Below are 15,773 nucleotides of genomic sequence, written 5' to 3'. Positions count from 1 at the left end.
TTTTGAAGGTTGAAGAAAGGTTCCCTATCATTCAAAATTATGGCCTTTTACAATTGATTTAATCCACCCCTCTTTCATTCCTCATTTTTGCTAAGTATATTCTGCAACAATACTAATGAGAAAAGATTTTTCCCCATATAAATCCAGAGACTCTAGTTATTAAAGAGGCATGTGAGTTACCTATTCCTAGTGTAAAGCTAAAAAGAATCCAACTGGACCATTCTTAAGTTAGTATCTTAAAGATGTTTCTGTCAAGCAATTGAATATTCATTTTTTCTGTCATTTAACTACATCATGTATGGTGTGCAATTGTATTTAAGTGGCAATATGTTTTGAAGGATATTAACTGGATAAGGCAACTGCATTCATTTTTAAAAATAAAATTCAGGAATATAGAATTATTATCTGCTTAAATACGGATAAAGAGAGAATATAAATCCACAAAATAAATGTATAAACAAAGAGAAACTTGACTGAAAATGATTTCAAAATAAAAAGTTCAATATTCAGTATTGAATTTCAAAAGATAATTTGGCAACAGATAAAGAGTAAATAGGTCTGAATTTTTTATTTTTATTTTTTAACTTTTTAAAAATTTCTTGTTTAAAAGAGGAAACAATTCAAAGTAGCCAATTGCACTTTTTCAGCCACTGAGAAATTGTAGAATTCTCCCTTTATATTTGAACATTATATTAATATATAAACTAAGAATATTCAATGAATATTTCTGTTCAAAAGAAAAGGAAATCCCATAACTCAATGCAATCTTTATTTATTTTCAAGAGTGTTTTTGTACCTATAGAAGGTCTTCCATCATGTTGTAAAGCAATACTTTCCAAACTTTTTCCTTCACTAGGCAAAACTGCTTATCCGAAAGTTCATTTTCCCCAATATAGGTAAAAGACATTAAGTCAATTTAAATGTCCCTGTCCTGATTGTGTAATGCTTTTCTCTGTGTTACCCACACACCCCACACACCCCTAAAAATCACTTTTGCTCAATTTTGGTTAATGTACGGAGGTTTAGCAAACACTGCTCTAAATCCCTGAAAACTGCCTGCAAATTGCCGCTCTAAATCTCTGTAAATTCAAAACTGGATTAGGTTCTAAATCCTTTGGAACCTCATTTTGGAATAATGTGGGGAAAGATTTAGAACATTACTGCCAACATAAATTAAGATTTATGATGATTACTATTATCATTATGCACCATTAAAGGTAATTTCTTAATTTCAAATCTATTTTTCTGTATGATTAAAAAATACCACTTAAGGACATAGATTTCTAACCAAGGGAAGGCTTGCAGCCAATGCTGTAATATTAATATTATTCTACATTCTATATCTAGAACACGTTATACTTCCTAACAACTTATGTTCTTGAATTCCAACTCATCTTGCTGATTTTTTAAATCTATGCTGATTTTTTAAATCTATGCGATTGATGCTAAATTGGTCAAACTGTATACAAGGTGCTCATATAAAAACGTCAATATGACCATTCAAGGGCAAGGTTTTATGGCTAAAAGCTGCTGTCATCAAAGAACGTGCTAGCTGTGGAATGGTAGCAGCCCAAACCATTCATTTCTGCGGAGCTTGCCCTGGAAGTCCAGGACGCTGGGCTGTGGCCAAGGTGTCCAGAGAACACCTTGGAAAAACGAGGGAACGGAGTAGAGGAGGGAGGGAGGGCGGGCGGAGATCCTTCAGAGCCTCAAAGAAAAGCGCCCGTCCAACTTGCTCCAGGTATGTTTCCTCCAAACGCCGGGAGTTCTTTTGCACTTCCTAATTCTTTTCCCTCACGTTCACCTTCCCTCCTCCTTCGCCAGAAAGCCTCTTCCTTCCCTCCCCTCCCCTCCCTACTCCCGCCTCCTGCCCTCTTTGGAGCTGACATCCCGTCTATTCGCCTCCAACACAAGACCGGGTCTCGCACCACCTAAACTTTTGACCCTCGCCTTTTTGACCCTTGGCGCTATAATGGCTGCTCTCTCCAATCGGCCTTAGACCACCGTCCTTCGCCAGATTCCCGAACCTATACCGATCGATACTTCTGGCCGTCGTTCCTTCCTCAATTTTGCAATACGCCCCTCTCCCTAATATATTTGCCCTCCGGGTGAGAGGAAAAGGGGGAGGGGAAATCGAAAGAATGAGGCGGCTGGAATCGTAGCGGCCAAGTCGCTTTTCCTCCCTCTGTTTCATGCCGGCCAGCGGCGGTGGAAAGTAGCCTCACACCCACCCACCCCGTTTCTCAGGGCAAAGCTTTTCGAGAAAAGGAGGACCCTCTCTAGGCGCCGCGCCTAGGAGGGCTGGACAGCTGCTGTGAATTGGTCTGAAGCGAGCTCTGCTGGCAATACCGCGTTGTTACAAGCGCGGAATTTCACCCTTCTTCCTCAGCTCCTTTTCCCCAAGCCCAAATCCACCAATATGACACTTCTATAAAGTTATTTTTAGGAGAAATTTTCAGTTTGTGTTTCTTGTGTAAAACAACAAATCCTTTCACAAAACGTGGAAAATCAATTCCAGAAGATTAGGCCTGTCAGGAACAGCCTATTCATCCTCAAAACCCTGAGGCTTGGCATTGTAAAATCCTATGCCCGCTCATAGATACTAATCAAAACCCCGCTGAATTGCATAGGGTTTGCCATCTGTAGAATGTGTGGGGGCAGGAGGGAAAACCGATATTTCCAAGGCTAACTGGTGCCTGGGAACCAACTTTGGAGGATCAACTTTATGAAATTTTTCTAAAACACTTTAAAGGAAAAGAATGTCCAAATTTCAGTTTCAAAGAGGAAACAAGAAAGAGCCCTAATTTCTTTGATGGTTAATTTTTATTTGATAGTTAAAAACTAGGATGGGATCTTGGCATGGCAAGTACAGGTCAACTGCACCAGACATTCTGTCCAATCGAGTTCATTGCTTGATCTGTTTTTCATCTTCTCAAAACTGATTATATCTTCCTCACCTACAAGCCTACATTGTAAGAGAGAAACTGGCAGAGCCAGTAAGTCTTCCTGAGTGAAGGCTTCTCTCTTTCTCTTCCTTGTTTATTACTTAGTTGTGTTTTTCTGTACTCAGAGCTGCTTACCCTGCCTAGAAATCAGTGGATTAGCAAAAAAAAAAAAGGGGGGGGGAGGTGAAGAGGAAGGAAAAGGAAACATAAACAAAATCTCAAGCAATGGCTGCAATAAACTTCCATCTATTTGCATTAGAAAGAAAAGGTGTTTAAAGGCCTGCAATGATCAACAGGAGAAAACCTCTTCGTTTTATCTTCAAAGAAATCTTGGATATGTCCCCAAATTCCCACAAAATGATGGTTTCCTATGAAATGGACTTCTGGGGGAAATGAAGGCAAAACCTTAATGTTTCATTTTGCCAGCAACATTCTGAGTTCTTCCCATTACTCTACAGTTTTGGAAATTGTTTATGGGTTGAAGGTGATACTTAATGATAGGGACTTGCCTAAAACTGCCCAGGAAAATGTCTGAAGATGTTATCACATGCAAGCCTTAGAGGGGAAAAGGAAACTTTAGAAGAAAAACATAAACAACCAATGCACTAAGATAAGAATGAAAGAAGTTTGGAAGAAAGCTTGCAAAAAAGGGGGGGAAGGGGGAAGTCTAGTGACATGAATAGGACTTAAAATGGGACACTCCCAGAGCACTTGAAGAAAAGTCCCCCCTTGCATTTGTACAGGGAAGTGGAGGTCCTTCTCCTTCAGAGATGCCTGCTCTTTACCTCTGTCTGCTGACCTAGGAATGATCCCCAGTGCCTATGAATTATTGATGAGCTATAAGAACCGTCCCCCACTTTTCAGTATGCAAACCCCATTACACTGTTAAAATGGTGATTTAATCGTTTGGAATAGCTTTGCTTTGCTTCCTCTTCACCCTTCTCCCGCCCCTCCACAGAACTCATTTGTGCCCCCTTTTCATTTAATTTTCTTAATTAAAATCCTTTCACAGATTTTTAATTCCTCCTCCTCCTCTCTCCCTTTCTCTGTCCCTATAAAAAGAGAACAAGAGAAAGAAAAAAGCCAAACTCCACACCTTAAAAAACTATGTTGCATTTTAAATAATACTATTTAAACAAATGTAAAAATAGTATTACCATTATTCTTTTCAGTAAAAGGACAAATGAGCATTGACTATTGTCCTATTAATTAAATGTTTTAGATGCAATATTCAGTAACCTTTCCTTGGCAGTGATGAGATATGTTAGGTGTGGGGGGGGGGGGGGGAGAAAATAGATGAGAATTCAGGAAAAACTGAGAGAAAAGAGGGGAAAATATGTGTTTAGTTCTATTCATGTCCTGCAATGTTATTTGAAGTTTAATCTCCAAAAGTAAAAATATAAAGAATTAGAATGAAGATAATTTTAGGGTAAATATATTAAAATCTTATTGATTTCAATGAGAAATAAGCAAATATCTTCTATTGAAATAAAGACGATTTAAACATACACAACTAGCACACTTTTTAAACATTCTATTATCAAGTTATTTACACACACACACAAACACACACACACACACCTAGCAAGTTTTCTTGCCTCTTTTTAAATTTTACTTACTATTTTTAGGCTTTTAATATTTTATTCCATACCACCAAGAATCCCTCTGTGAAGGAAATAGGCAGTTCTTAAATATAAGTAAATAAGTAAATGGTGTGTGTGTGTGTGTGTGTGTGTGTGTGTGTGTGTTTTGCAGGATCTGAGTTGATCACTAGAACCAGATATTTAGTCATCCAAGCTTTCAATAGTGCTGGAGCCCATCTTCAGGGAATTTATCTCTCTATATGTTTGTTTACAGGATGCTGTACAATGGCAGAGGACAACTAGCAAATTGTGTGTGTGTGTGTGTGTGTGTGTGTGTGTGTGTGTGTGTGTGCATGAGCACACGTGCACATGCACATGCGCACGCATGCGCGCACACACACAGACCTTTTAAAACTACTTCATGGGATCTCTGCCATTGTACAGCATCCTGTAAACCAGATAGAAGGCCAAAATCCTGGCATGAGATAAATAACATTCCTTCTGTTTCATTTGCTTCCTCACAAGGACTGAGCACCAACAGGATTTCGGAAAACGGGCTGTTTAGGTCCCAATTTTGAATAGGAAATTCCAACTCAGAAACTAAGGAAAGGTGTTCCCTTTGTTATGTGAGCTATATTATCCAATCTTCATCCTGTAAGTTATCTGTCCCCCAAAAAGCTCAGAACTGTTTGCTGCTTAACTGTATATCAGGTATAGGTGTACATAAATAAATGTGTCTCTATGTCTCTTTTGGTCTCTAAATGACAACAGGCTTGAAACAATGAGAATTATAATACTATATTTCTGGAGGGCACAGAAGAGTGTGAGAAAGCACACATGTATAACATCTCCCAATCTGAATGCAGAGTGGTGCCTGAAGGTGATATCCTACACATTGATTGGTGATCACTAGAACAAAGTTGCATTCAAGACAATTGCTTCAAAGAAGGGTATGTGATGTCTGCAAGTCACAAATCAAATATTTCATTGTGCCTTTCCAGATTTAGCCAAAGGGCAGTGGCTTGTGAATTGCACAGTAAATCTGCATTAATTGTATCTATTTAAATGTGTATAAATATTTATATTTATGTGGGTTATACTAAGCCATTGTGAATTGTGACTGTGAGCTTTCTACTGTGTATTTGTATGTGAGCCAGTGTGAAAGAAGCATTCATACAATAGTTTATACCCACACATGCGCCTGCAATGAATAGGGTAGACTGGTTATCATGAGGCCAATAGAGTTCAAGGGGAGTTTATGCATTGACTTCAAAGAACATTGGATCTGACCTTTCATGGTCAAGAAGTCAGCTATTGTTGCCTGACAAATGTACTACTTAGAGAGGTGTATATTGGCTGGTTTGGAGCAGATTGCCTTCTCCTCTTCTTCAACACCCCCTCCCACACCCTTCACAATGTGTATGGGTGGACTGGAAACATTAATTGGAAAAAGATTAAAATGTGATGAATAAACTGGCCCATTTTTACTTTATGGTAAAGTAAAATGGTACGGGATCATTCAAGGGTGGAAAACTGCAGTGGCAGAGGTGGGGACATATGTCTATATATTTCTACACACAGTTTATTATTTACAATTGCTAGTTACCTTAGTCCAACCAGATTACTAATAGCAAATTGCGATTTTAGCAACAGGAGCATCTATAGAAGTTTGCCACCATATTTCCTATTGAAATATTTTACATGGGAAATATTTCTTTAATGTTTAAATGTAAGATTCAAAAATACCTCCATCACTTTACTATTGATCAGTTTCAGAAATTCTTCCATTATGGTATACCTTCAAACATAGACTGGGAATCAGAAGATCCTCAGAAAGATAAAGAAGATTAGGATTTTGCTTGTGATAAAATAGCTTTGACCATGATAATTTTATTGTGCAGAAAAATAGACTGCACACAAGATTTTTTGCTTCTTATTTATATTGTATGCCAGAACAATTCACTACTGAATGCTTTAAGGATATAGCATAGTGCAGTTTATAACAAGGAAATAAATTTTGCATAGGAACCATCTGCTATCTAGATAGAATTGTCTTCCTGTTGATTCTGCTCTGTGAGTAGCCTCAGTCTTTTTCAAAAGAATGATTAGTTTTTTTTAAAAAAAGAAAGAAATCAAAAGCAAGAGAAATTCTTGCTTTCCTTTACTATGAAGTGATTGCTGAGTCTTTCTGTGGTCCAGTAGATATTTGTGGAGAATTAAAAGTAACCAGGATAAGATGAATGTCCTATAGAAGGGACATAAAAGTAAGACATTCAGTGAAAAGATTGCAGAAGTAGATCCAGGAAAAAGAAAATGAGGACAATTTCACCATTTATTTACTCGCACTGCCAAAAGATTCAGATATATTTATCTTGCGTGGGAGGAGGGGCTGGAATGGAATGATGTAAGGTTGCAGCAACATTTTCAAACTTTACCTATCTTTTCTTCACCTGAACCAGAAGGAAGCAAAAACACCACTTCCCTTTGTTCACAAATGCCCCCACCTTTGCTGTCTTTCAACACCAGCTATCCCTTCTTGGCACTAGTTCAAATACAAAAGAGAAGGGTCACTCTGTAGACAATGCTCCATATTTACATCAAAACCTCTGGTTCAGACCCTGGATTCTTGAGATACTCCAGGTATCCTTAGCTGGAACAAGCCTTTCCAATTAGTGCTATGCGGGTCCGCAGTGCAGACTTTTGCCAGTATCCTTGAGATTATCTCATACTGTGTTTAGCAATACTTAATTCTCAGTTCACTGTCATATGGTCACTGTGGTTGCTATATTTGGAAAGACACAAGTTTACACATAAGGGACAAATGCAAAGAAGTGAATAGAGAAGCTTAAAGCATAGGAAAAATGAACTATCTGAAGAAAACAAAGTAGAGGATGGTAAGAAGAAAGTAGTTGAATAATTAAACCTGTAGAATGATTATGAATATATCCTTCGCAATCACATTGTGTCTTTATAAAACCTGGATAGTATTGCTAACAGTTTACTCAGTATCAAACTCTTCTAGTTAGTATCATCTGATTATTTATTATAAGATGCTAGTGCTAGTACAAAATAATGTCATATGTATTATTTTCCTTCCTGAGAGGAGATCATAGTATTTCATTCAGAGAATTGCATGATTGGTACATAATCTATAATGTTTAATCCTAAAATGGAGCATTTATTATTATTGTAAGAGTCCAATCCAAATCACCCAATGCTATTTATATTTCCTAAGAAACTTCACTCAATTAGGTACAATATATTTCTATGCAGACTTGTATAATGTTTAGTGCTAACCTGCTTTAATTCAAAGGAGATTTAGACTCCAAAGCTATGTTCATTAACTTAGAAATGTTTTTATAGAATTCAGTGGAACTTCATTCTCTGATTGAAATCAGATTTCAAGGAATCTAACTATGGCTGGATCGCATCTCACTGTATGCCCTCCCCACTTCTCCGTACTGCACAAGCATACAGACATAAACGCACATAATCAAAAGTGTGTTATACAGTGACAAAAGGAACACATTGAAAATAAATTTGAAAGTGATTATTATCTTCCCAGCATTTCCTAAAAAGGAGGCTACATCATCACCTCCTTTTTATAAGATTAGTTACAAGAATTTCTTTAACCAACAACATGCTTTATAGTCTAAATGGAGAGAAAAGCAGCAATAGAAATTACCCCCTCTTATACAACCCCCAAAACATGTGTCTACCAAATGGCATGGTCATAAAACCTTAATTTAAATGATTGAAGGGGAAGGGTTTGAGCGGAAATGGGAAGAAAATGTAAACACCACAAATTGTTAAGACAGGAGTTCTCTCACCTTTGCAGCCAAAAAGCAGCAGGGAATTGGCAAAAGATCCCTTATACCCAAAGATTATCCTCTTTCAATTCTTAAATCAAAACTAGAGGCACTGGTTTTCAAGGTTTTGCCCTGTGTGATGGTGCTTGTTATTGCTGTTTTTAATGGTGATTTCTACAGTTCTGAACATTATTGGAAGAAAAACCTCCAATAAATGGTAAGCATATTTCTGAGATGACTCCACATCTCAAATTCAGAAATAGTTTCTACCAATACAGTACTTTTGAGGGGAAGATTTGATATAAAGTGCCTCGGTGGCAAATTAGTGAAATTTCGTGCTGATAGAAAAGTAAAGCTTCCTGAATTCTTTGATTTCCTATAATCTTAATTGAAGTTAATGGGAACACAATAACATTTACTGGAAAGGGAAAAGTTGAGGTGATGGGTTGGGAGGTCAAAGTTAAGCTAAGAACAGATAATTACTGGTAATTGGGTCCACAATTCCAAACCATTTAGGCCGACAATGTGACAATCCAGATCCTGTGCTATTTTACTGGAAAATAAACCCATGGAATAAACTCAATGATATTTACTTCCAAGCAAGGTATGTTGGTTAGTTACCAGAGGACTATACAGCATATTCTATTGGCATCTATCAAGCCCTAAAGCCCTGCTTTTATCAAGATCATCTATCGAAAAGTTGTATGCTTTTATACTGCAAATAGAAGCTCTTATGAACCAGGGATGAAGGAAGGAAGGAAGGAAAAGAAGAAAAGAAAAGTTTAATATCCCAATCAGATTTTTCTCAATCTTCCCCAATATAAACTAATACGTTTATATTAGTTTTTACTAACAAAAAAGATAACTACATCAACATTTCTAAACACAGCATTTCTAAAGTTAAATCATTAATTTAGTGTCAGGGCTTTCTATTTAGATGATCCTTATTAGGAAATATAAATTTTTTATTTCAAAATATTTTTTTAAAAAAATATTGTGAATATCTAGATTACGCTACCTTGAATTTAATCTACTAATTTTCCTTTTCTTGGGGTGATCAAAGAAATATGAGTCTTTAAAAATATTTTGGGGGAACAGATCTCTGTGTCATCTTTTTCTATTTCAAAAATCTAGTCTTTACCAAGGCTCTGGAAGTGATAAAAAAATATGTCCTATGAATGAAGTATCTATCAATGAAGTTCAAATCATAAGTGAATTTAATATAAAATAAGGCATAGATACATAGTGTACTTGTATGCATCCCACAATTTTTGTGTGAGTTGCATGCCCTCAAAAAAGCTTACATAGCCCAAGTAAATAAAGGCAAGGAGAAGTACACATACTTATTTTCTACCAGAAAATCCTAAACTCTATTCTATGGCCACATACTTTCACAATATGTTTTTCTGGTGGATTGTGGCCTTTCCTGTGGCAACAAGAAGTGGATATTTACCGCTTTGTTGTGGATAAAAAGAAGGAAGGAAAGAGGAATTCTAGAGAAAGGGGGATGACATAATTGTTACAGCAAGAAAAAAAAATGTCCTGAAACCAAATGCTTAAGGGGGGGAGGGGGAGAATAGAAACTGGAGGAAATGGGAAAGTGTGGATTAAAAGCAAAGTGTCAAATTATTTGTTTAGAGCTTCTTAAAATAACAACAACCTTGCTTGGAATTGCTTGTATCTATGATGCTACCTTAATAATTCTTAGATCCTTGATTAGGACTTTAATTATTAAGTTTTCACCAGCCCAAGACTGTGAATCTGCAGATTTCTACTAATAACAATAATAAAGCAAGTTTCAGGGAATACGCATTGTTTAAACCATTCTCACCCTTGCACCTCTGACTCCTAAAGGTAGCACACAAAAGTCAATCCCACACATTTTGATAAAAGTCTGTCCTTAAGCAGTCATGCTTAAGCTTCTGACATCAAAACACTCCCAAGAATTCAATACATTCCCCAAGTGCTTTATAAGGCAAATAAGTTGGAGTGAATACACATAAAGTCCTATTGGTGTATTCCTCTATTCTAATAATATGTCATTATTAATAGTTAACTCTGTTGTTGTTGTTTTCTTGTTTCCAGTAAAGCATATGCTTTTAAAACAAAAATTATTGTGGGCCACACTCAGGTAATTCAGGGGCCTTGGTGAAGGTGTTCTCACTGAGATTTTATACAGAAGAAAGTTTCTAAAGGAGACGGAAACCCCTCCCTCTAGGCCCCCCTCCCCCCTCCACCCCATCTGTAACAACCTGGTTCTTTAAAACTCATTTAAGCAGATAATATTTCAAGAGAACTTACTTTAAGGTTAGCAGCTCCTAAGTCCTCTTTGGAGTAAACAGTGTGCCATCAATGCTTCCTATTTCTGCAATGGAGCTGCCTTTATCTGCCTGGAAAAGTGTTCTCCCTTTCCTGCCCCCTTCCAAGCCAAAGCAGGCAGTTAAAATGTCACTTAACATTCTGGAGAATGTGAAATATATTGTACATTGTCAACTCCCCAAAACCATAAAACTAACTTTATGGACCTCACGTGACTTTTGAGAGCCAGTGAGGGGTATCTGGCTGAGGTCTGGGCGATTTTTACGATCTAACTTCTAGATAAAACCCTATCCATTTGACATCTTAATGTCACAGCCACTTTTGGTATACTTACTTACTTTACTACGGGTAAAATATATACATGCAGGCATGTATGTGTGTGCGCGCACAGGGCGGGTGTGGTGTGTCTATGTATATTCAAGAGAAGGCGAGAAAATGTTTTGGAAATGACAACTCACACCCCAGCCTTCTCAAAACCATTTTAAGAAGTAACCAAAGAGTTTGGGGTAAGTTTGTAAGACCAATTTTATTTACTACAAGAGTGTCAGAGAGAGAGAGAGAGAGAGAGAGAGAGAGAGAGAGAGAGAGAGAGAGAGAGGGAGGGAGGGAGGGAGGGGGAGAGAGAGAGAGAGAGAGAGAGAGAGAGAGGAAGAGAGAGAGAGAGAGAGAGAGGAAGAGAGAGAGAGGAAGAGAGGGGCGAAGAGAGAGAGGGACAGAGGGAGGGAGGGACAAAGAGAGAGGGGGAGAGGGAGGGAGGGGGGAGAGGGAGGGGGAAGGAAGGGAGGGAAAGAACATTGTTGTAAGATGTACTTTAAGAATATCAAAGACTACTTATTTCCCTGTTGCAACAGACTTTAATCATAGCACTGTGATTTAAGGGGAGGAGGGAAAGAAAAGAAAGTTAGATTACCAGATTAATTTTTAAAGGAAAAAAGAAAAATTGCCTCATGCACATTGTTTATTTTAGCTCTGTTGAGAACTGTGATCTTTCCATCCTGAATGCAGTGTCTCTCTCTCTCTCTGTCTGTCTGTGTGTGTGTAATATTTGCAGGATTATATAGAAGCAAACAGAACAGATAACTTAGTTCTAAAATTTCACTGGCATGTTGTCATTCTCTGATAACTTCAGTGGCTCCCTAAATGCTTGGTTTGTGATCTTTGGAGCTGCAATCTGAATCACATTTACCTGAAAGTAAAGGCCTTTGTGCTCTTTGGAATTTTTTTGGTCAAGAATATGGCCAGAGTCTTAGTCTAAGGAGGAAAAGAATTTTTGAGAACTGTACCACTGGTTTCTCTTCTTTTTTCTGAGTTGTGCTAGTTCAGCATCTAATACCGCTTACAGGGGATGATTTTGTATCCTTGGCTCATTAGAGATTTTAAGGGAACGGGACAAAGACCACTAAGGAGAACCTGGAAGCTGGGTCAAGCAGTGGGTGAAGAGTATACACTTTCTCTTTGGGCCTCTTCTTAAAATGTAGATTTTGCTGATGAGTAACTTTAATGCTGTGACTTGTGAAAACGGTGGAATAAAGAAATGCAAAGAAGGGCACTATTTTTCTGGCCAGGAGAAACGTTTATTTGACTTCAAGTTAAGGCTACAAACCAATACGAACAGCGTCTTGGCAAGGATGAGAACAGGCAGCTAGACATGACAAATGCCATTTCAGACACACAGAAACACTGAATTCACCCTGCCCACTAAAACTTCCTATTAGTCACTGTAGAAATATTTCTAGTATTTACAAACATTTTAAACATACTATGGTTGGTCCAATCATATACCCTTTTAAAGTGAACTTCACTCACATTTATTTTAAAAAGAAAGAAGGAAAGTTGCAGAACTGGCCTATGATAAAAACAAGGCCAGGAATCAAATCACAGACTTGACAATTTCAAAGACAGATACATGAGCTTATATAGAGAGATATACTGGGTTTTTTTTTTAAGAAAAAGGTTTGTTGTAGTTGATGGTTTTTAATTTTCTTTCTTTTTTTTTCTTCCTGCTACTGAACTGCAGGAGCCCCCCAACATAAGTAGAAGGAAAAGACGTAGGCTTCCATATAAAGTTGTGAACTTTTAAGAACCCATCTTTCCTTCCCCATACTGGCTTATAAATAAGTTATAACATTTAAAAAGCACATTAAAAGAAAGAAAAGAGAAAAGAAAAGGACATGCTAACTTCTTCCAGAAAGCATCATTATAGCACGGACACAAACATTTAGAACATCTAAAGCATCAAAGAAGCCTCTGGATTTTATCTTTTAATTTAAAGGGGGTGATTGCAGCAAAAGACACAATCCTGGAATAATAGTACCCATGAAATTGTTTATTATTATTATTAATAGTAATAATAATAATTTTAAAAAATCAACAGCATGCTGAATGGAAAGTGCTTCACTTTACAGTACTCCAACTTAACAAAAACAAATCTGGCTGTTGCTTTTCATTTGCTTGCTTGTTTTAAACTTTCTTACTTCCTGCCCCTCTTTTCTATTTCTTAATATTCCGGCTTGAAATAATTTATGGCTGAAAAGCACTACCACCAGATGCTAAGCTCATACTTTTGAGTTTGTTATCTTTCTTCCACTTCATTCGCCTGTTTTGGAACCAGATTTTTATCTGTCTTTCGGAGAGACACAAAGCGTGGGCTATTTCTATTCGCCTTCTGCGGGTGAGGTAGCGGTTAAAGTGAAACTCCTTCTCCAGCTCCAAGGTCTGGTAGCGAGTATACGCCGTTCGGGCTCGTTTGCCATCCGGTCCGGTCATATCTGAATAATAATAACAACAGGACATGGGAAAAATGCCTTTTGTTGGTCTGGTTTCTCTTTTTAGATCACAGGCACAGAAAGAAACCGCGCTTTCAACTGTTTCCACCTCGGTCGCCTTACACTGCAGACAAAACGCCCCAGCGATTTGAGCACACGGCTTCTCTGCGTCTCCGTTTCCTCCAAGTCAATACCCTTCGTTTTAGTCTGGCTCCAGCCTTAATTCTAATTAATTTAAATCAATGCCCCCCTCTCCTCACACAATCCCTACAGCCCTATATATACATATATTTATATATTTCCAGGAGTCGAGAATAAATCTGACTCCACGCAGGTTTCTTGGGAAGAAACTGCTGCTCTGGGGGCCTGTCTCGCAGTCCAGGGAGTCTGGTCTCCGAAGACAATCTCCGAAACCCAGCCCCTTCGCGTCTCTCTTTCCTCGGCCTATTTTATCCGTCAGTCCAATTCGACTGGCGAGCTAAACAGGCCGGCTGGAAGGCTGAGAAGCGACTCTCTTGGCACCTTAACCCTCCCCACCTCGGCCACATTTCATTGGAAGCGACTTCCGCTGAAATCCTTAGGGCTCGCTTTCCCACCCAAAGAGGGTTAGCCCCGGCGGGCGAAGGAAAGGCAGTTCCTGCGTCCGGCTCTGCGGCGCGCACCCTTCTTTCATTTTACCCCACGGATTGAAGGGAAAGGCAGAGATTTTCGTCCTTTGCAGACGGGGAAATGTGGGGCGGAGGGGGAGGGGGAGGGAGAGAGGTTGGCAGATACATCTGTGCCTCAAACAGCCTTCCTGTTTTAACCCTTCGCCTTATCTTTCCCATTTCTTTTCTTGTGTTTTTCCAATTCTTGCTACTTTCAACCATCTCCCACCCTTCAGCTCTCCCCTGATACAAGGTTGTTACAAGCGCTATTCTTACTAGTATTGTTACCATCAATACAGCTTGACTTTTGCCATGCTGATAAAACTCTATTTTTTAAAAAAACGGAGGGAACCTGGATGGGTTATTTTTTTAAGAGAAGAAAATACTCTTTAAGAACCGAACGTTATAATGAAAGAAACAAAACATTGAAAACAAATAGAAAAGGGCATCTACAAAGAGACAGGAAAGTGGTCCCACAATGCGGTTGGTTTCCTTCTCCCGTCGCCAAAGCAAATACGTCCTGCCCAAATCCTATGTTTTATGTGTTTGTGTGTGTATGTATGTACACACACACGCACACCCACGCACATACACACAGACTACAGACTCAGAGAGAGAGAGACAGACAGACAGACAGACAGACAGACAGAAGGCGCAGACACACATCGCATAGATCACCCCAGCCAAATTAAAAAGGAGCAAGTCTGTACCGTGGCTAATGTGAAGCTTTCGCATCCAGGGGAATATCTGCGGGCTTTGTCCTTCCGTGGCCGGCGTGGAGGTGGCGATCGGCTCTGCCTGAGCTCGTGCGCCGTTGCTGTTGACTTGGGAGCCGCTCTCTTCGGGCCCCGAGGACGCGCTGGTTTCGTCTATCTCGGCAAACGCGGTGGCGCTAGCCGCGCCGACAGAGGCTGCCTGGTCGGCAGGGGAGGACCCGGCTGCCTTGCCTCCATGGCTTTCGCCGCCACCGCCGCCACCGCCGCCGCCGCTGCTGCCGCCACCGCCGCCGCTGCTGGTGGTGCTGGTGGTGCTGGAGCTGCTGGTGCATGGGAGGGATTCGGGAGAAGACAAGGAGCAGCTGGACGCCTGTCTGAACCTGCTTTCGGGCGCTGCTTGGGCAGGGAAGGCGCGAGAGCTCTCCCCAACCGCTCCAAAGTGGTTGGAGGAGGAGGATGATCGGCTGATGCTCAGATCCATTCCATTGTAGTTGTATCCCCCGTAAGAACCGGCGTGCATGTTGCCTGGATCTCTATAAGATCCGTTCATGGAACTGCCGGCCCCATAATTTAACAGCTGATAGTCTGGGGCATTAGGATAGCGTCCTGAGAACGAGTTTACAAAGTAAGAACTCATTTGGGTTTGTATTTTGGAGGGCTTGATTTGTGGGGCTCGTGGTCGTTATAACCCCTGTGCTTGAGGATTTATGATGTATTAATGAATTATAGCGATGCACTGTACTTCGTTTTTGCTATGTATGCGGCCAAATATGGGGGTGGGGTGGGGGGTGCGTTTGGGAATCACGTGCTTTTGTTGACCAGTCGTAAATTCTCACTGATGACCTCAAGAGGCAATTCATGCTCTATGGTTACAAATAATGACGATCCGAGAATCGTTAGGCCCATGTCAATGCGTGGCTTCCAAAGAGGGAGGAAAGAAGGGGGAGGAATCAGCCAGCACAGATTGCTCCTTGTTGGCATTGTGCGCC

General features: G+C 39.6%; 1 protein-coding gene across 1 annotated transcript; it reads right to left on the bottom strand.

Moving 5' to 3' along the window:
• Positions 1-12,112: 12,112 nt before the first annotated feature.
• Positions 12,113-15,491, bottom strand: HOXB5 (homeobox B5). Its single transcript, XM_081932979.1, has 2 exons — positions 14,779-15,491; positions 12,113-13,424 (listed from the first exon to the last, which is right to left on the bottom strand). The coding sequence occupies exons 1-2, from the start codon at positions 15,419-15,421 to the stop codon at positions 13,177-13,179; spliced, it is 891 nt and encodes a 296-aa protein (XP_081789105.1). The 5' UTR covers positions 15,422-15,491; the 3' UTR covers positions 12,113-13,176.
• Between the last annotated feature and the right edge of the window lie 282 nt (positions 15,492-15,773).

This window comes from Natrix helvetica (assembly GCF_964273705.1).
Source record: "Natrix helvetica genome assembly, chromosome: Z".
Lineage (NCBI taxonomy): Eukaryota > Metazoa > Chordata > Lepidosauria > Squamata > Natricidae > Natrix > Natrix helvetica.
This window is presented reverse-complemented; position numbering and strand designations above follow the sequence as displayed.